At 43.0% G+C, this 22,770-nt stretch overlaps 1 protein-coding gene across 1 annotated transcript; it reads right to left on the bottom strand.

Moving 5' to 3' along the window:
* Positions 1-176: 176 nt before the first annotated feature.
* LOC109140267 (tripartite motif-containing protein 16) lies at positions 177-1,966 on the bottom strand. The gene has a single exon (XM_019266647.2). It carries the CDS (start codon positions 1,964-1,966, stop codon positions 293-295), a length of 1,674 nt encoding a protein of 557 aa, XP_019122192.2. The 3' UTR covers positions 177-292.
* Positions 1,967-22,770: the final 20,804 nt, after the last annotated feature.

Here is a 22,770-nt window from a genome sequence, read left to right as displayed (position 1 = left end):
CTCACATATGTACAAGAAAAGAATGAATCATCTCCTTATTGATTCTGATCATACAAACTAAAGTCATCATGAGCAGTGATAGCCTCCATGGCTAAACAGACACAGGAAGGAGCGCCACCTAAAGAAACTCAAACATTTACACAACCACCAATGAGAAGAGGGCAAAGTACCGCCCACAGTGTTTGATTGACAGGTGAAGAAATGCCACAACAATCAGCTGTCAGCAACAATGATGGAAACAAAACAAGCTGAAGACATGAAACACAGAATTTAACCCTTCAATGACTTCTGTCTATTTGACTTCACACAACTCAGCAGAGGATCCAGGATAAACATAAAGTCCAGCATAGAGAGGCTGAGTGAACGTGGTCTGGACTCTGTGGAGGAGAGTCATGGTTTCAGAGACGCTGTAGAAGGACAGAATACCTGCACTGTGATCCAGGTACACTCCAACTCTGGAGGACCGAGGACCTGAGACGGGAGTTTGGACTTTGTTGTAATAAAAGTTATAACTGTTTGTGTCACAATATAACGTCCAAGATTTGTCATTGTGTCCAAATCTACATTCATCTGATCTCCCTGCTCTGCTGATATTCTTGTATGCGACTGCTACATGAACTCCTCCTCTCCTCTCCACCTCCCAGTAACAACGTCCAGTCAGTCTCTCTCTACTCAGGACCTGAGACCAGTCAGTGAATCTGTCTGGGTGACTAGAATAAGACTGAGGTTGTCTCATTCTTGTCACTTTTCTGTTCCCCTCAGATAATAACAGCTGTGTGTTTGCTGTGTTTGGATCCAGTGTGAGTTCACGTGAATATTTTAAGAACTCAGCTCTGGTCTTGGGCTCTGGTTCTGGTCCTGACAGTGAAACATGGACTTCAGTGTCTGTCAGTGAGATGTTTGTCCGTTGGTCCCTCAGAACGTCCTGTAGTTTATCTCTGAGCTCTGACACAGCAGCTGTCACATCCTCAAAGTCCCTCAGAGGACGGATATTGATGCTGGATGAGTCTGTAGATTGGCTGAGTCGTGACAGTGAGGGGTAGTTGTGTAGAAACTGGTTGTGGTCCTCTGTGTGTGAGAGCTTCTCCAGCTCAGCGTCTTTCCTCTTCAGCTCAGTGATCTCCTGCTCCAGCTTCTCCTGAAGATCTTTGACTCGACTCACTTCAGTTTCCTGCTGGGATCTGACCTGCTGCTTCACATCAGACCTTCTTTTCTCCATGAGACGGATCAGCTCAGTGAAGATCTTCTCACTGTCCTCCACTGCTTTATCAGCAGAGCCATTGATAGCCTCCACCTCCTGTTGGAGCTCCTTCACATCTTTCTCTCTGTCCTGGATTCTCTGCTGGATGTTTAGTCGACTCACCTCGAGCTCTCTCTGCCTCTCAGTCCTTTCTGCTGCAGCTGAGACTGTGTCGTGGCCTTTATGTTCATCCACAGAGCAGAGATAACAGATACACTGCTGATCAGTACGGCAGAACATCTTCATCACCTCATCATGACGAGAGCAGATGTTCTCCTGGAGCTTCTTGGAGGGCTCCACCAGCTTGTGTTTCTTTAATGGAGCTACATCATGATGAGGCTGGAGGTGTTTCTCACAGTAAGAGGCCAGACAGACCAGACAGGACTTCAGAGCTTTCAGTTTTCTCCCAGTGCAGACATCACAGGCCACATCTTCAGGTCCAGCATAGCAGTGATCAGCAGGAGCAGCTTGGAGTCCAGTCTTCTTCAGTTCCTCCACTAAAGCTGCTAACATGGTGTTTTTCTTCAGGACAGGCCTCGGTGTGAAGGTCTGCCTACACTGAGGGCAGCTGTGGATTCTCTTCTCATCCTCTCCATCCCAGAAGTTTTGAATACAGTTCATGCAGTAGCTGTGTCCACAGGGAATAGTCACCGGATCCTTCAGTAGATCCAGACAGATCGGACAAGAGAAGGTTTCCCGGTCCAGTTTATTTCCTTGCTGCGCCATTTCTCCTCTCCGCGTCGACGACTGTCTGAGTTTGACTTCCTCAGAAATGAAACTAGTTTGAGCTCTGATCTCAACAACATGCGGCCTGTCAGCTGACACGTCAGCACATGTTGGTTCCACCCATCTTCAAACTGTAGATCTGAGGGGGAGGGAACAAGGAAACATGAGCAGAGAGGAGCTGGCTGTGTTTGAGAGCAGGAAGAAGAGGGAGGGCTTATCAAGAGCTGAGTCATTCCAGGAAGAGGAGCTTGTAAATGATCTGTAGAGTTCATACACTTTGATCGCTGTGAAGAAAATAGTTCATGTTAAAGTTTCACCTGGAAATGAGTCCAAAAGAAACCAGAAGACTTTTCTAAAACACGGCTGATCTGAAGGTGAAATAAAGGTAAATCCTCCAGTCAGTGACAATCATCAGCCCAACAACCACTAATAAAGGCAATCATTTCATCTTCTTCATCTTCAGTGATGAAATCCTCGACTGTCTGTAAAAGGTGAGCTGTCAGAGACGAGGACTACAAACACAGGAGCATCACCAGCTGCCATTTTGTCACCTTTGTTCTTTTCTTTGGAAACCAGTGAGTTCAAATGTATTACACACGTTTACTGTAAATATTATACAGTATGTAAAGTAGTTCAAGTTTGCACAACCACAAACCTATACAGCAACAAGACTCCAGAAGAAGTGAGTCAGTCTCCATAAGTCCCCATGTCCAAATGTCCAACTTCACAGCAGAAATAAACATGTTTACAGCCTGGTACAAAAAACAGTTTTGGTCTCTGTAGCTAATTTCCCCGTTCATGACAACTGTACTGAGGGTGAATTTATATACAACTCACCTGTTCACATTATATTAAGGCTTAAAGTTATGCAGGGTTAAGATGCTACACGAGTTGAAAAAACTTCAAATCAGATGAATTCAGTTTTCTGTGGAGCGATAGCTGCATCGATGAAGTGTCAAAGTTAAAAAGGTGACGAGATGTTTCCCGCAGTCATCTCGTCGTTCACACTCTTTCCTCGTCCAGCGCCAGAAATAGTGACGACGATCTTCACGGCGCAAAATGAAAATTACTGCTGGAGATCCTCACACATTAACCCCGTCTTGTTGGCGTGTGTGTGTGTGACGCGTGGTGTTAATTGGCAGCAGAATGATCATGAAGAATTCATGCTGCAATAACAGCGGCCCGCTCCCGTTTAATTAAAGATGCTGCGTCGCCGCGGCTGCATGCATATTTAATGAGCGACATAGCTAACAGAAACTGATTACTGAGCCTCCCAACATGCGACGAGGTGCAAGCTAACAGCTGCTTTTAGCACACACACACACACACACACACACACACACACACACTGTCCAGTTGCTTCATCTGTTTTCATGTCGACTGCCTGAAATGTTTCAGCTGATGTAAATATTAACACTGCGCTTCTAGAGATGATAACCAGACTTATTTTAAAGAGACTTTGAGAAGTTTGAAAGAGTTTTAACATTTTTAAATAAATTTAAAGTGACTTTTCTGACATAAACTAACATGTAACATGCTGTTAGTTTATGTCTGTCGCCTTGCAAATTGACTTTGGACTCTGTGTTGTAGTTGGTGCTGGTCGTTTGTTGATGTTAGCGGACTCCATTTATAAATTAATGCTACTGTATTCATGCTGGTTCGGAGGTTCTGTCGCCGTGTTCACTGTTAGACTGGACACTGCTGGTTCAGAGGTTCTGTTGCCGTGTTCACTGTTGGACTGGACGCTGCCGGTTCAGAGGTTCTGTCGCCGTGTTCACTGTTAGACCGGACACTTCCGGTTCAGAGGTTCTGTCGCTGTGTTCACTGTTAGACTGGACACTGCCGGTTCAGAGGTTCTGTCGCCGTGTTCACTGTTAGACCGGACGCTGCCGGTTCAGAGGTTCTGTCGCCGTGTTCACTGTTAGACCGGACGCTGCAGGTTCAGAGGTTCTGACGCCGTGTTCACTGTTAGACTGGACACTGCTGGTTCGGAGGTTCTGTCGCTGTGTTCACTGTTAGACCGGACACTGCTGGTTCGGAGGTTCTATCGCTGTGATCACTGTTAGACTGGACACTGCCGGTTCGGAGGTTCTGTTGCTGTGTTCACTGTTAGACTGGACACTGCCGGTTCAGAGGTTCTGTTGCTGTGTTCACTGTTAGTTTGGACACTGCTGTTTCAGAGGTTCTGTCGCTGTGTTCACTGTTAGACTGGACACTGCCGGTTCAGAGGTTCTGTGCTGGTTCAGAGGCTCTGTTTAGTTCAAGGTCTGGCCGTGTTCACTGGAAGGTGCTTCCACTAGCTCATAGCGCTGCTGCAACTGCTGTACAGAACAGTTATTTCTTAATTATCTCACACAAAGAAAGACTGGAAACATTCCAACATCAAACCAAACAATCAATACGAGTCAGAGGTTAACCCTTCCCTCTCCGAGTTGTCCAATCAGAGAGCTTTCTGCTTTCTACACACGTGTGTCGAAACCTAATGAACCGCAGATGATGAAGGTCACAGTCTTTCTTTATTCACGCACACACCGAGTTGTGTGCTGTTATATAAACCAGAGCCGAAGAAGAAGCAGAGGGGCTGAGGGAATATTATTGTGCTCCTCACAACACTGTTAGTAATTAAAGTCAATCACCACTTGAACAGGTTTGAACAGACGAGCAGAGACACACTGAGCCTTTTACACACCGAGCCGCTGTTATTATGTTGGTGCGTGATTGATCGAGTCAATAACAGAAACGTGGTGTGACACACACACACACACACACTCTCATATGAGGCATCGTATCCATCTATTCATTTCCCAGAGCTGAAAGTGTGACGAGTTTCTTCCAGTAAAGACGACAACTGCAGCAGCAAGTACTTCTGTGGTACTTGTACTTTCGTATACGCATGAATATCTCGGGCCTTGTTCATGAGTTGAGGGACAATGGGGCACAGTATTGTAGATGTGTACCGGACAGTTGTGGTTCAGAGGGAGCTGAGCTTTCCTCGATTTTCCAGTCTGGGTTCCAACCCTCATTGATGGTCATGAGCTTTGGGTACTGTAGTGACCGAATGAGATTGAGATTGCGGATACAAGCAGCCGAAGTGAGGAATCAAGTGGGGTGGTTCGGGCGTCCAGATGTCTCCTGGGTGCCTTTGGAGGTGTTCCAGGCACATCCAACAAGTTGGAGATCTCTGGGAAGACCCAGAATCCGTTGGAGGGACTACGTAGCCCATCTAGCCTGGTATGCTAAACCTGCTGCCAGAACAACCCGACCCTGTTGAAAAAATCGTAAGGACATGGATTTGTTCAAGGGTGCAGGTTTGCTTTGTCAAAGTGGTGTGCACATGCCACGTCAAAAAATCAAATGTAAAAAGACAGACGATTGAGATGTGCACTTGAGGTGTAATGTTTTGATACCACCGGGCACAGCTGTGACACTGTTTTGGTCTTTTCTCATGATGACCATGATCACGGAAAAGGGACTGTCCTTGAAAGGCTCAGTCGATCACATCAAGGATGAGGCAAGGCTCGCCACTCTGTGAAAAACTGCAAACAGTCCAACCGTTTAAGAACAATGTTTATTGACGCACAGTTTGACTGAATTTCTAGATTTCACCATCTACAATCCAGAATATCATTCAAAGATTCAGATAATCCAGAGAAATCTCAAAAACCGGGTAGCAGTGCATTAAAAACCTGCATCCAAGTACATTTTACCATAACTGACGGTGTAAACACCGTACAAGTATGGAAGTATGTCTATAACTAAAGTTTGACTCAACTTATTGGTTGATTTTTACGAGAACTAATACAGTCTAATCCAACACCAACATTAATAATTCATGACGATGAACATTATTCTGCATTTTCCATGAATTATGATGAATAAAACATCCTAATTACCAAAGTTTATTTGATCACGAACACATCTCACACTCAGGAGGACTGAAACTTTAAACTAAAGTGTAGATGTTTACATGCCGGTGAATTTCCCCCAACCTGTTTGGTGTCTTTGGAAACTTCGGGCTGTTGCCTTGAATCTTTAAAAAAAAGTGTTTGAATTGAGTGTGGATGTGCAGCATCTGTGTGAGTGATGGAGCCATCGATGCATCCAGGGAGAGAACAGAGTTAAATGCTAACGGCAAGAAAACTGACCTGAACCAGTCGGAGTCTCCGATGGACGCCAAAAACCTGAAACTCATATCTGATGAGTCGAGGGTGAACTCAGTGAAACAAGTTTTTCAACATCTCAGCTTAAAAACCTGAAACCTAAACCTCGCTGTCCCGGCTTCACCTTCAGCCGTTCACATGAAATCATCAGATTTAATCTGATTTGTGTTTGCAGATGTTTGTACATATGTGGAGCAGATGGAGGTGGTTTGTTTTTGGGTTCACGTCAAGTTTTCTTTGGCTGAAAATGTTGAAAAGCAGCATCACATTTCCATCCACAGTGTGCATTACACTGAATACAAATTTTTTGTACAAATAGAGATGTAATCTTTACAAAGATTTAGTTGGTCTGACGAACACCAGAGCTGACACCATTGGGCGATTAACCAAACATTGTTGAGAATCGATTAATCGTTTTGATCAAGAAGATATTAAAATAATCAGGTCGAGCTTCAAAATGTTACAATTTCCTGCATATCTATGTTTACAATCATCATAAACTGGATTGAAGATGTCAACTTCATCATCAACTCAGAAGATTTTTCCACTTTTCTACTTTTTAGAGTGAACAGCAATTGAAACGTGATCAAAGTAATTTAACTTAAAGGTTCAGTGTTCAGGATTTTAAGCGATCTAGTTGTGTAGTTGTCGACTGCAACCGCCTCGTGAAAAAACATCGGCAGTACAAAGAATGGACGCCGTGTACGTGACGTCCCCGACGTTGTGCTCAGTGTTGCCGTCATCTTGACGCCAAGAAGCCATCTGTAACCACACCCACCTGTCAGTCAAAGCGTCCATGCTCTTAATCCTGCATAACTTTAAGCCTTAATATAATGTGAACAGGTGAGTTGTATATAAATTCACCCTCAGTACAGTTGTCATGAACGGGGAAATTAGCTACAGAGACCAAAACTGTTTTTTGTACCAGGCTGTAAACATGTTTATTTCTGCTGTGAAGTTGGACATTTGGACATGGGGACTTATGGAGACTGACTCAAGTGAACTAGGCATGCTGGTTTCATAGAAATTGGTATTTTTGCGAGTTTATGAGAGAAAAGTTACAAGATGTTGATTAAGTTTACAACAAACAATCACCAGGGTGGGAACCACACATGCAGATAACATCCATTCACCTTCTCTTATGGACGGTTTGAACAAAAAATGTCCCAGAATTTGGACCCAAAGTAGATTTACAGCGTTTATTGGACTGTTGGAGTGTTTGTCTGATCCTTTGAGCCAACAGACTGAGAGCTGACCCACATTAAACTCTCCATCCATCCATAATAATACATAATAATATAATAATACCCTGCCTCTCCCTCATGTAAGTTCTGTTCCATCCATCTCTGTCCATTGAGTCGTCCAAATCAGATTAATGCCGACATATGCTGCCACCATTAAGACCACCTACAGCGTCCTCACACACTCTGTGACATGAATCTGTAACAAGATGGAGAACGAACAAATACAGCTCGAGTTGGCTCTCGTCTTAATGATGCTCGCTGCTGTTCCCTCCATTTTACATCAGCCTGTTGTGTCTCAACCACTCAAACACTCAGAGATGTCAGTCACACTAAAGGTACGATCACATTAGCCTCCCTTTCAACGAAATTGCGGCACTTAGCCCCCCAAAAACAGGATGAGATGTTCGGAGCGGGGTAGTCACATTTATGACGCTGCAGTTTGTAGTTGGGTGGTTTTGTTTGAGATTTAATTTGAGACGGTTCATGAAGTCGTGTATTATGATCACAGCTCAGCTTCACTAACAAACACCACAGCTATAAAGATATGGATTTAGAGCAGTTTGTTGCATGGCGAGATGATGTAGGAGGGATGGATTAAAGGGTCCGGAGGGAGTAGTAAAGGATGCAGAGTCGAGGGATAAAGGATGGGAGATGGACTGGTGGGAAGCGAGGGAGTTGACCCTTTGTGAATTGATGGACAGAGCTCCGGTGGTTCATGAAGTACATTTTGTGCAGAAATGTCTTTGTTACTGAATCTAGTCATAAAACTTGATGAAAAGATGTGAATGTACCGTTAAAGAGTTCTCCTCTGATTTATCACTGCAATTGAAGCAGTAGGACCAGAGATGTCGTTCTAAACCTGGTGCCAACATTACCCTACAATGAACCTGGGCTGCTGGAATCGTGTTATGTTAGTAGCAGCTAATATAATCTGGATCCAGAGCCTGCAGAAGTCTGGTTGGATCACGTCTTTCTAACTTGTAGTCTTCAACCAATGCAGACTTGTGTGGCATCACCATCCATCCACCATCCATGATGTCCTTCTTCTCAGCAAAGCATTCCAGCTCCTCCTGGAGGATCTTGAGGTGTTCCCAGGCTAGATGGCCTATGTGATCAAGTTCTTGGTCTTCACTGGGCTCTCCTCCCTGTTGGACGTGCCCCAAACACCTCTAAAGGAATGCGCCCGGAAGGCCCGGACAACCTCAGCTGGCTCCTTTCAAGCCCCCTCTGGATGTCCAAGGACCTCACCCTATCTCTAAGGCTGAGCTTGGCCACTCAGTGAAGGAAACTCATTTTGGCCGCCTGTATCCACGATCTCATGTTTTCAGTCACTACCCAAAGCTCATGACCATAGGTGAGGACTGGAACGTAGATTGACGGGAAAAATCGAGAGCTTAGCTGCTTCTGAAACACAACGGTGCGAATACAGCATCCACGGTACTGCTGAAGCCAACTTGCCGGTCCATATTGAGGTCCGTTTTTCCATCACTGGAGGCCTTTTTATCAAACTTCAGCTCCCTCTGGAGACACTGAAGGGCATGATCACACATACACAAACGCCTTGTGTTCACTCCGATTCGATGCAAGTGAAGAGGTGACTAAAACTTTTGCCTCTGTTGGCAAAGCACATTAGCGTCTCCGCTTCGCGTGAACTTTGGTCGCCTTAAATAATCGTGAATACAAGTTCTAGATTGACTTCGGGATGAGTTGGACCGCAGAGCGAAAGAAAAGCAGCATCAAGAGTGTTAGAAAACCATTTCAGCTGACTGAGAGAATCTAAGATATAAAACACATGAAGAATAAGCTTCAACGGCATCATTTATAGTAAATGAACACCTCAACTTTTCTGCCTCAACTTTGAGGAAAATGTCTCGTTTTTCTTGTTTTCTTGTCTAAAATATTATCAAAGCTCAAATATATCAAATTACTGCAGTAAATGGTGTAACAAATTGTAAAAATATAAATTTGGTGATAAAATAGACCAAATTTTCTGACTCTACTGCATCCTCGACCCCAGTCGACCTGTGACCTCGAACAAAACAAGCATCTGGATTAATCATCCCAGCGGCAGGCGGATCAGACATTAATCCGGTCTAATCCGCCACATTAGCTACTAGCACGCTCGTTTTTTCGTATGTTTTTTTTGGGGGCTGCGACGTGGCCATTCGGCTGCAATGGCCATCGTGGGATTAAGTGAGAGCGTTAAGCCACTTCTCGCAGTCAGAACGCCGTCGGCGTGAACAACAGCGACTTAAAACCTCGGAGGGGGGAAACATTTAGATTTAATAAGGTGACACAGAAAAAAAACAGACAGTGTTTACAGAGACGAGGGGGGACGGAGGGGTGTTAAGGTACAAGGCATAATCCCGCCACAACAATACAGCTCACACAATTAAAACTACAACAACGTCTGTCAATATTAGTACAAGTACAGATAGCAGCCGTCATGTCACTTTAATCCCTGATAAACCTGCTTGTGTTAATCCTTCATTTACTGCTGCCACTCCCAATACACAATGCAGCAGTCCACATTTATTTATTTTACTTATTAGGTCCAGGAAGTTTTAAATTTTTAATGTTTCTTTACTGAAGAGTTTCATTTTTTTTATTTAGCCCACACGGTCTGTCGGGTTTCGTCTCTCTCAGACAATAAAAACCTGAGTGTTGGTTTGTACATTTAAAGGTTTGGTTGTAAGTTTAGGGGATTTTTTAACTATTCTTTCACAATCAGATTATTTAAAGGTTAATAAATCATGAAAATAATTCATAGTTTCAGGCCCACAGAAAATACATAATAAGTTTAACTGCTAAATTATGGTTGTAAATGAACCTTTGGTGTGATCCAGTACACGTTTTCTAATTTTCCACCGCTACATTTTATCTCACATCAAAACAACTAGTCTGATGATGTTGTGAAGTTGCATGGGATCATGGGAGGAATTATTTTTTCATTGAGAGATCATTGAGAGATCATTGAGCTTAGTAATGTTCCCTCATGACTTTATAACAACTAGAAGGAAGCAAGATAATGCCATGAAACGCCCGATTACCAGATTAAAATGACAGATTTCTCTGGGTTTGAACATTATTGGAAACATTTGGGATAATTGAAATACACAACTCAGCACAGGAAGAGTCATTGCGATTGGTTTTCTACCTGTGGCCTCAGACAACCAGGTTCCCCGTAACGTTATGAGGTTATCATATATGGGGCTCATACACGATTTTCCAAAAATGAATCTCCTCAAAGTTTGAGAAAATCTGCTCTAAGAACATCTCGTGGACCCCATGAAGAGTTGTTGTACTACAGTAGATAGCAGGTAAATAAATAAACATCTAGCTCGGCTCCATCAAGAGGAAACCTTCCACGTCTCTGACGCTGTCTGAATTCAAGGTTTTCCCAGAGGGATTCCTCCACACACCGTGTTGTTGTCATTTATACTCCTTTGGTCTTCATCATATCTTGTTTTTACTGGCAGTTTCTTCTGCAGTGAGTAAATAAATACATAGCTGTCGGTTTGCACACTCCTAAAATAAGTTGGACACTATTCATGAGTCATATTTCCTCCGTCTCGCCTGATCTTGCAGGTACTCAGGGGGTCAAACTTCAAATAAAAGCTGCCCTCCTTCATTAGAGGCTGTTGTACAGGTAAATCCTTAAATTGGATGAACCTCGGGCGGGAAACTGGCAACCAGTTAGGTCTCCAAGTCGTTCCCTCGCCGGATTCCCGGTCTCCTCAGCGAGCGTTAATGTGACAGCCACTTTGAAATTAGGCAGCGGATTAAATTAGGGCTTTAAAATCCTTTTGGAGTCGCTCATTCAGACGTGAAAAGATTAAGGGGCGACGATGAAAAGGGATTCTAGTTAAGACCTACATTATCGCAGACCTCAGCGCCCAGACAAAAAAAGAAAAGTGTGCGGTGCATTTGAAGCCATTTGAGGATCAGTATAAATGATTTCTTTGTGGACGAGTGAATGAAATTATAGAGCGGGGGACTGATGCCTCTCTCTCTTATCAGCCTTGCAAATGGACAAGTTCTGTGAATCAGACACACTTTCATTTCTGACAAAAAGGCTCAGGGGCAGAGAGTCGAACACCAGGTGAAGGTATTCATCTCAAGGTAATATTTACAGAGACGGTGTCGTGATGGAGAGAAAAAAGGAAGACACATTCAACCCTCACCGGGAGCGGCAGGACGGGTGGATGATGGATGGAAACAAACAAACTGAGACTTCAATTAAAAATAAATGGAAATATCTCATTTCCCCTCTCGCAGATTGGATTTATATTGCCCGAGTTTGTTGCCTGGTTACCTCTCATTGCCCCCCCGCTCATTTCTAAATGTTGATTAGGTCTGAGACAATAAATAAATAAATCAATGGCTGTTGGGTTGCTGGGCCTTGATTGTTTCCGGGGGACAAGGGGAGAGAGTATGGAGGAGGAGGAGGAAGTGGACCTGAACCACGACGTGACCGCCATTGTTAGATGTCACAGTAGGATTGTTCAAGGGTGTTTCGATGGAGGCCAAGGGTTGTCCAACGTCCGCGAACAGAAGGCTGAACAATCCTCTGATAGAGATGTTTTTAAAACCTGGTGATGTTCCAACAATGAAGTGATCTTACTGTACTGTCGACGTACCCAAAGCCTGATATCTCTTCTTCTACAGAGCTCCATTGTTGTCCAAAGAAACCATTAAAAACAAATCAACAGGGCTGTGACTTCATTACCACGAACACACAAACACTCTTCAGTTAGTAGGAAGTCCAGCACGTAATATTAAAATTTTAATTAATTCAAACACATTCCTTCAAACCTGGATCACGGAGACTACGTCCAGGTTTTAGACGGTCTGCGGGGACGTCACGGAGACTACGTCCAGGTTTTAGACAGTCTGCGGGGACGTCTCAGAGACTACGTCTAGGTTTTAGACAGTCTGCGGGGACGTTACGGAGACTACGTCCAGGTTTTAGACAGTCTGCGGGGACGTCACGGAGACTACGTCCAGGTTTTAGACAGTCTGCGGGGACGTCACAGAGACTACGTCCAGGTTTTAGACAGTCTGCGGGTACGTACGGAGACAGTCCAGGTTTTAGACACGTCTGTGGGGACGTCATGGAGACTACGTCCAGGTTTTAGACGTCTGCGGGGACGTCACAGGACTACGTCCAGGTTTTGACGTCTGTGGGAGGTCATGGAGCTACGTCCAGGTTTTAGACAGTCTGCGGGGACGTCTCAGAGACTAGGTCCAGGTTCTGAAGTGTTGATAGATGTTTTCAAGCAGAAAACTTCGAGCTCTTTCATTTCCGTCACTTCAAAGGAAGGACTGATGTGTCTTTGCTCTCCTGAGAATTCGCAGATGGTCGACTTTTGACAGACGTCACGTCAAGCAGCACAGAGCAGACCGAGCTGACATTTCTAAATAAAACACTGTGTGCAGAACACTGACTGTACACAGAGTGGACCCAGTCAAACAGTAACATCTGTTGTGAGCGAGGAAACTGTGAAAATACGCACCACTGCTTCACTGATAAATATTATTAGTGTTATTATAGACAATGTGCATTGGTTAAGGCGAGCACACTGACTCTGGACATGATGTGAAAGATGACGAGATCAATACCACTTCCATGTCTCTACAGTAATTATGGAGCAGGAGCCGTAAATCGATTCGCTTAGCCCAGCACAAAGATTACAAGTGTGAGACAGAGGAGGCTGAACCTACATCATACCATGTACAAAAAATACACCAACCAACAGCTCGAAAGCTGATTAAAGAGTTTCCTTGATAAACTAACTCCTGTTGATCCACACTGAACTGTGATCAGTGAACGGTGTCTCTGTCATTCGTACGTCTGTTCTCACTCTATGTAACTTTGGGCTCCGGGTCGGGAGAAGTACGTAACGCTTTACGGCACTAAGTCACACAGCAGCAACTATTTCACTGATTCTGGTGAAACTGGATCATATTTTATGGAGGAAATGTTTTCTGGTTTTCCCTCTGATGTCCTCCGGCTGCTCCGCCTCAACAACCATCCACAACAGGTGTCCTTAACGACCCACAGGTGTCCTTAACGACCCACAGGTGTCCTTAACGACCCGCAGGTGACCTTAATGACCCACAGGTGACCTTAACGACCCACAGGTGACCTTAACGACCCACAGGTGTCCTTAACGACTCACAGGTGACCTTACAGAATGCTGACAGGCAGCAGAGCCGGTGTCATGCCAGAACAGGAGCTGTGCAAGTGGGCAGTGTAACCGGGCTCAGCAGCCTCTACGGACAGAATGGCAGAGGAGAAGAGAGTGAAGAGGACGCTGACGGAGGAAGCTAAGAAGAGGAAAGGAGAGAGTGAGCGAGCAAGAAGCCGCCGGACAAGAGTAAATGTGGGACTGACTTTTAGTGGTTGGTGAGAGCTTGGTGAAATAAAAGGCTGAAAGACAGACGCCGAGCTGGGCTGACTGCTGCTGGACTAGGCAGTGATATTAGCCATCACTCTCGTCTATCTCAGTCTTGCTTTATCTTGTAAACTTTAATCAGAAATCCTCCTTTAAACACGTCAAACTTGTTCCACGTGTGAGAGCTGCTTTAGCTTTTTATCCCTACTTCTATCTAACGATGTATGTCACAGCGAGCTCAGCGATGATTAACATGTTAACAGCTCTCTGACACTCGACTGAACGCAGCGCAGCGGAAAATGTTTGGATGAGAAGAGTTGTCTCTTTTTTTTCATGACATTTTCTTCCATCAAATGTAAAAAGTGAAGTGGGAATTTACTGCGCTCGCTCTGGATGAGAGTGTCAGCTAATGGAAATGTGAAGTTTAAATGTGTTTCTTTGTGCAGTTCAGCAGACAGAGTGCATTTAGACTCAAGTACTGATTTACTATCTCCATATTACTCCACTCTATCTATCCATCTATCTATCATCTGTAAAATCTTAATTTCTTACCCTGTAAAATGTTTCTCTGAAAAGGCTAAAATTACCAACAAGTTCATAGTTTAAATAATCCAGGTTTTAGACAGTCTGCGGGGACGTCACGGAGACTACGTCCAGGTTTTAGACAGTCGGTGACGTTGTCCACCTTTGGCTCTCTGGTAACTTTCTCGGCATTCGTGCAGTCAGCTGTCAACGGGTCTTTCAGGATAGTTGGTCCATTTGACATCAGTTCAGTCTGACGGGCAGAGTCAACGAAGTCCATATAATCACGTCGCCATCACATCATTTCCATTTAAAGGGAAACTGAAACATGTTGTCCTTGTCTGACATGCTGATCAGTTCTGAGGCTGTTGACCTCTGTAAAGGTCATCGGATGGTTGATCCGAACCCGTCTGAAGACAATCATCACATCCTAAATATCCAGCGTTGCGACTTTATCCCCTTTATAGAGGCTCGAGCTGAAGCGGCACAAATGACACCCTGAGGAAGAACTGCTTTTCTTTTACGACAGAGCTCTTGCCAAACTATTTGCAATTCTCTGACGAGATACCTCATTTAGTATTCATTTAGTGAGGATGGCTTTGAGGCGCCGGGATGACCCTGAAGTAACCCGATGAACAGACCGGGACTGGAGATTAGAACTTTTGATGGCAAACCATCAGATTAACTGCTGTCTAAACACACGAAAAGACCTGGACACTCTCGAAGGTTTTCCTAAAAAGAGTGCCCTGATCTAATGGTACAACACTTTGCCGATATCGTGAACGCAACAATTGGGAGTAAATTGGCAGGTTTGTAACAGTCGGTGAGTTTGACGTTTGAATGTTGTGTTGGGTCACTGTTCAATTATTGTGACCCCACCATAAGCACGAGTCCAGTGGGATCTAGGTGTTATATATGATAACATGTCTGAAAACAATACTTTAAAATTATATTTAAGTTACTGATACCAAATAAGTAATTTCCAAGAATCCAGCTATATCGATTTAACCTTTTTCTAACCATGGAAGGTCCCATTCAGATAAAATATATCTGTTTTTCAAGGAAGTCCTGGCTGAGACAAGCAGCAGTACAAACTCAGAACAAATCAGTTAATACAGATACAAACAAACAGACAGTACTACAACACACAGCATCCCAAAATATTAAAAGTGCAGTACAAGCTGTGAATCCAACAGTCTCAGCGACATGCCAACGATTCGTTTGGTACAAACGACTCGACTGCAAGGAGGACTGTCCATCACACTTTCTTACTAGTATAAATATAAGTTGTACTATTCCAGGAGAGGACGTTAGTACAATGCTCAGAGACGCAGAGTGGCTGTTATCATGATGAAAGTTTGTTTAATCTCAAGCGTACCTTTTCCCCGTGTGGACCGCAGACTGAGGAGTTTGGCTGTAGTTAACGAGAATCCAAGTAAATTAAAAAAACTCACTAAGCTGAAAGTTTTCATGTTGAAAGTTTCTTTTCAAACTGATCACTCCTGTCTCTACCTTTCATTACGTTTTATTTTCATCTATTAAACAATTCCAGCCCTGCAGCTCTCTCCTCACTGTCGGTGGTTAACGAGCTGTTTTTTCCCGTTGATGGACGACGAGCTAATTAAAACACAGGTGTGACAGCAGACTCAGGTGCTCTCGTCAACATGACAACAGCATCACCGCTGATCCGTGAAGACGAGCTCAGGATTTAATTTTGAAAGAATATTAAAAAAATCTTTTATATCTAACATTTAAGGTAATGTCATGTTTGTGGCTCTCGTACTTTTATTATTACTCTTTTATCCACTAAAGTTCTTTTCACTGTTAGTTTATCCGTAACTCAGTGATTACTGTACAAAGGCACAACTTTATAACTTCATTCAGTGATTCTGGCGATTTCAAAACCTTTATTTATACTGCATTTTAAGTGAATGTATACAGAATTAAGTATTTTATATTTGAGACTTAAATGTACGGTAAAACTATGGTAATAACTTCATGGTAAAACCTTTATTTTATACGGCATACATACAGTAGTTTTATGTGAGTTACACGCCAAAACAGAGAAATAAAACTCTGGAAATAAACTTATTTACATAGTAACATATGGAATAAAACGCCAACCTTACACACTTTTTAACATATTAGAAATACGGTAAAACTCTGCAACCGTAGCTGCCAGTTTTTTGGGTTTTTTTTACCGCAACAGTTTTATTTCATTGTCATATTTCATAGCAAAACCTTTATTTATCCGGCATTTAAGGGAATTTATACAGAATGAAGTAGTATGTTTTATATGCCACTGTTAATTGTACAGTAAAAACATGGCAAAACTTGTTTTATATGGCATTCATACGGTATGTTCATGACAATTATACAGCAAAACTTGTATTTATACGCTAAATGCCAGCCGTAACCATGGAATCAACAGTACGTCCTTTCACGGTAAAATTAGAAAAAGGTTATACTGTAAACACTGAAGATTTAAATGTGAAGAGCTGGACCTCGCACTTCTCCAACATGATTTCAGTCGTTGGAGTCTTTGTTTCCCTCCTGAAGCTTCGGGCCTCAGATTCTGGTTTATTATTCACGGCGCTCCACAGAGACCAGCTTGGACATGTTTGTGTTAAATCTGTGCCCCTTCATAAAACTTTCGGGGGTAGCCATGGCCGGCGGGTGGCTGACCTCAGACTCTGGACAGGAGGGATATCAGCGGGTGCCCTGAGGATTGTGGGTAAACCTCGGAGGCCTCCTACAAAGCAGCTCTGAAAGAAAATGAACCAGCCGGAGGGGAGGAGGAGGAGCTCAGGCTGCATGTAGGTCCACCAAGGCCAGGAGGCCCGGGGCTATGCAGAGCAACGCTGGCTCTACCTCCACCTCTCTACTCAGCTCAGTTATTTTATTATCACGACTGCTGATGAGAAAATCCATTTCTACAACACAGAACCAGAACCTGCTGTGGATCTGGGCTGCAGCTGACTCTTTGCTACAGATGAATCAAGTGACATATTATGAATCCTTCAGTCTGGGGGTCTGTTTATTAGTGTTTGTACCACAGGTGGTTTGGACCACCGGGAAGAAGCAGAAGAAGAGGAAGAAGAGGTTTACAGGCCCAGGATGTGGGGAAATGCTGACGTGTCGTCTCAGAACCGGAGCTGGGCAATACATAAGTTTGTATCTGTTATGGAATTTTCTATCTTTAGGTTACCTGAGGTCCCGTGTGGGCCTTGAGGTCCTCGGCAGTATTAGTTGTTTGGCTTTGGTTGGGAACAGTAGGTGCCAGTCTATCTCAACACTGTGGTGTCCAGGGTCACAGAGACCTGTTGCTGCCTTCATAGACATAATAGATAGCTTGTTGTTGACAGTCCAATCTGTGTAAACAGACATCTGTGTCTCCAGACTAGAACATGCTGACAATAACACCTCCACAGGTAAAGACATTCTCTGTGACTCATTCTGGGCGTGTAGTATTTGTGGTGTTATCTTGGGGTTTAAAGTCGATCCACCAGGATGAGTTGGGCAGAATGTGAGACCGACTCAGGCACTTCTGATGAACTTTGAGAGTGTCTCTAATTCTCCTTGGCCAAGCGTCAATAAATAATACAGCATCAGACATCAGAGGCTCCTTAACACTTTCTGAACTCCTGACCTTTGACCTTTGACTTCAGCAATTTCTCCACAACAGTATCATCGATCAATTTAGCTACTCAACTCATTTAGAAAGCTATAACGTATCAATAACGTTGGATTTGGCAATGGAACCAGGCTCAGCAGACTCTATGGACATAGTCAGTGATATTAGCTGCAGCTGCTGTTGGTGACCTTGCTGATGTTTGGCTGTTAGCAAAGTTGTTGACTCGCTAGTTTTTGATCAGAAGTATTGTAATCAGAACAAATACTCGAGTACAGCTGAAGTGGGATTACACTCCGGGCCACAAATCAATTTAGCTTATGAAAACACATCAAAGAAACATGAACTGTTTCCAAGGGGGCACTAAAAAGTGATGAACACAGCTGAGACACGCGTGTCATTGCGTGTCTCAGCTGTGTTCATCACTTTTTAGTGCCGGTGCTACTCAGTGTTTCTAAATGCTGTCATAAGTGTGTTGAGCTCTCAGGGCCACCATATTACAGTGACCAGACGTCCCGATTTCAAAGCTGTCCCTGTAACTATATTATGTTATATTAGAGGCTCAGGAGAGAAGAAAGAAGGGTGAAGAAAAGAAAAGCATTGAAGGAGATAATATAATATATAAGATATTATATATGTGATAATATAACACTGTGTAGACATGCAGGGAACATTCTGCATACAGATACAGAAGTGTCTGTTTAATTATACATTAAATATTCTATTAAAATCTATAAATGATATTTTCTGGGCCCTCAGAATCGCCCTAACTTTTCACCCCCTAACGGCGCCTCTGACCTTTTGTGTAATAAAAGCTGGTTAAAATACATGAAAAAGTATTTGTCCCTGTTTTTTTAAATTTCATAACGATAATATTTAATTATTTGAAAATGTCCCTGATTTTTATTTCAGAAATCTGGTCACCTTACACCATATTCAACCATCATCTATACGTGAGCGGCTAAATCACGTTAGCATCATCAGCTAACGTAATCATGGGTGAGAGTTGTTTCCTGCTGTTTGTCATGAAGGTTTCATGGCTGGAGAGACGTAATCAAAACATTATTCTTCTCTCCGTCTCTCCGGTCGGTCCTCAGCCTTGAGTAGTGGATCAATAAATCAGCGGATCGATACCTTCTAATCATTTTTCTGGTGTAAGATGCCGACAGACGTCGGAAACATGAAGAGAAATGTCAAGTTGACATTTTGCACATAGGAAGTGTTTCCTCCCCAGACAACAGTGATATTATATTAAAACATGTAAACATGCAGACGTATTGATCGACGTCGCGGACGGTCTCCTGTGATTCTGATACATTGACTGTGACTGTTCGATTATGGGTAATTAGACAGTTTACGAGCCTTACTGACTCTCAGGAGACAAATATAAAGACTTCTGACTTCATTGACTTAGGAGCTCATGAATCTATCACACCTTTCATATTTATTAATTCAAATCTTCAAACATACCTTAATATAACCTATGATTACTTAAGTATCTTATTAAACTATAAATTAGTTAACAGGTTTATTAATAGCTGAGAACACCGACTGCATTTAATTTCTCACAGATTATTCAACACCAATTTCTCCTGAAGCTACTGAGCTATTTCCAAACACATTTTTATATCTTTATATATGTAGGAAAAAAAATCTATTATTTACATTTATTGGATGAATTTCATATATTTTATGAATTTATTCCAGTAATGTATAACATATATTTTAAATGGTGCCTTTCTCATGGCAGTTTTCAGGGCTCCGCGATTGCGTTAGCGGCATCTGGGCAAGTTAGCAATAATTCATAAACAACAACAACAAAATAAAGTTTGTTCAGGTGGTTTGGGTTAAAATAAGTTAGTTAGGATTAATAATGTACGTAACATAATGGGTGCGTCATGTAACGACACTAGAGGAGTACCTACAGTGTCACCAAGCTGCCGTATTTGACGAATTGGAAGTGAACATGCAACTCCAGTCCGAAGATTAATTTAGCTCAAATTTCAAATGAAAATAATTTGACTATCTTGGTCATGATAATTTTGATTGCGTGTAGTGCTAATTAGCAAATTCTAGCTGACTTCTAAACATTATACAGCATGTTAACATGTCCTGCCATGTCACTATAATGCACAATGCCGTTAGCATTTAAACTGACATTAGCCTAGCTTCTTGCCCCATTATCGTAGGTTACGTTAGCATGGCTTCTTGCCCTGTTATTGTAGGTTACGTTAGCCTAGCTTCTTGCCCCATTATTGTAGGTTATGTTAGCCTAGCTTCTTGCCCTGTTATTGTAGGTTATGTTAGCCTAGCTTCTTGCCCCATTATTGTAGGTTACGTTAGCCTAGCTTCTTGCACCATTATTGTAGGTTACGTTAGCCTAGCTTCTTGCCCCATTATTGTAGGTTACGTTAGCCTAGCTTCTTGCCCTGTTATTGTAGGTTACATTAGCCTAGCTTCTTGCACCATTATTGTAGGTTACGTTAGCCTAGCTTCTTGCCCTGTTATTGTAGGTTACGTTAGCCTAGCTTCTTGCACCGTTATTGTAGGTTACGTTAGCCTAGCTTCTTGCCCCATTATTACCATTATTGTAGGTTACGTTAGCCTAGCTTCTTGCACCATTATTGTAGGTTACGTTAGCCTAGCCTCTTGCACCGTTATTGTAGGTTACGTTAGCCTAGCTTCTTGCACCATTATTGTAGGTTACATTAGCCTAGCTTCTTGCCCCATTATTGTAGGTTACGGTAGCATAGCTTCTTGCCCCATTATTGTAGGTTACGTTAGCCTAGCTTCTTGCACCATTTTTGTAGGTTACGTTAGCCTGGCTTCTTGCACCATTATTGTAGGTTAGGTTACGTTAGCCTAGCTTCTTGCCCCGTTATTGTAGGTTACGTAAGCCTAGCTTCTTGCACCATTATTGTAGGTTACGGTAGCATAGCTTCTAATCATCTCAATCATCATGTCATGTTATTCCGATGCGTTAGCATGATTCCGTTGGCATTTAGCTCACAGCACCATGGTGCCTCGCACATGTCTCTGTATGGAGTTTTTACCTTTACAGTTTCTAAAAGAATGCAAGTTATTTTCTTTGTGCTCCTTATCGTGCATTTCGTGTCCGCGTCTCCCGCCTCTTCACATGAGCAGGGATCATTATTAACTCTTTGTGTCAGCGCTTCAATCTCATCACTCCTTCAGCACTCCTTTCATTGCTCTCCGCAGAGTCCAAGTATGAAGAATGTGTAATTACCTGAAAGAACGAGCTGTACAGAAATCCTGCAGTAATGAGAAAAGGTAAGCCACTTACAGACAAAAGCTCTGTTATTTTCCTCACCTCACTTTAACAGCTAATGACAGACGCTAACACGCCAGCTCTTCACAGCTGCTCAGATACACCTTCAACCTCCCCACAGGATGTTTCCCAAGAAAGAAAACACTGAAAAATGAAATGTGAAGACTGAATGCTGCTGAAGCTCCATGTGTCATCTACAGGACACGGGTAGGTTATGTTAGCTTAGCTTCTTGTGCCAAGCATTAATTAGTTATAGTTTATTTCTGCTGTGAAGTTGGACATTTGAACATGGGGACTTATGGAGACTGACTGGAGCCAGCCTCAAGTGGACGACAAGAGGAACTGCCACAGAGGTTGCTGCTTGGGTACATCCACTTATAACTAATTGGACAAATCTGCAATAAATCTTTAATTTATGAAGGAATAATGATCCATGGCGTTAACGTGTCCGGAAAACCAAAACCAGGATCTGTAAAGTCACGTGATGATGCTTTAAAGGTTCGTTAATGAGCGACACCCTTAACGTTACATTTTAAATCTAAAATTATTGATTAGTTTAAGTATTTATTAGATTAAATTTAATGCCAGCAGACTGTTTTTTTTAAAAACTGTATTTCCCACCAAACAGTCCGTGAAGTTAACTCTGAGGATCCTAATCACATTCTTTAAAAAGACCTAAAGTCAAAACAGAGACAATTAAGCTTCATCTTCACCTGTAGTGACCGAAACTCGTAGAAATTAAGAGCATTTCCACCCGTTAACTACTTAACATTAAACCACACACACACACACAGCTGTGTCCGTTTGGCTGTAAAGGATTACAGCAGTGTAGCATTAATTAATCGTGGCATAATGAACATTTGGCCCTGTGGCGAGGAATAATTAGGCAGCACTTTGCAGTGATTGGTAACGAGGTGACGAGGCCAGAAAAACCTCACGAGTTCACAAACTCCCACTTAATGGGAGCCGCTGAACTTCTTTTCCCTAACATGGACATGAATAATACATACGAACAGAACATGGACTCTGTGTAAATAATTAAGCCGTCCTCTGTGTCGGTTTTAACAAACACTGGACCTTCAAACATGCATGTATAAGATTCAGGGACGTCCATTAGTTTCCATCCGTTATCCATAAGCACTCATCTTGCACACTGATGGATGAAGTTGGTCATGGACCCCGAGGCTACTCTTTGTGTAACCATCCGCCCTCCCTCGTTACGTTTACTTTTAAATATTACACAGCCCACACGCACACGCTCGAGGCAAACTGGCATTTGCTGTATAATCTGCACATGAACATTCCCGCCTTCGAAATGTCATATCAGATGCCTCCTACCATTATTCCTCACCCTACGTGATGGAAACTCCTCAAAACATCTAAAATTTGGTTGCTAAATTGTTGCTGAAGGGGGTTACAGTGCTGCATGTAAGATCATTGATGTTACAGTGCTGCATGTAAGATCATTGATGGATTATAAGGTCAGAAACGTTATTCTTACAATGAGTGCTGGCCGTCTCAAGTGTTTCAGGCTTTTCGCCGTCGTTTAGCAGTACAAAC

This window comes from Larimichthys crocea, chromosome I (genome assembly GCF_000972845.2).
Source record: "Larimichthys crocea isolate SSNF chromosome I, L_crocea_2.0, whole genome shotgun sequence".
Lineage (NCBI taxonomy): Eukaryota > Metazoa > Chordata > Actinopteri > Sciaenidae > Larimichthys > Larimichthys crocea.
Note: the sequence above shows the minus strand (reverse complement) of the source record. Positions and strands in the feature narration are given on the sequence as shown.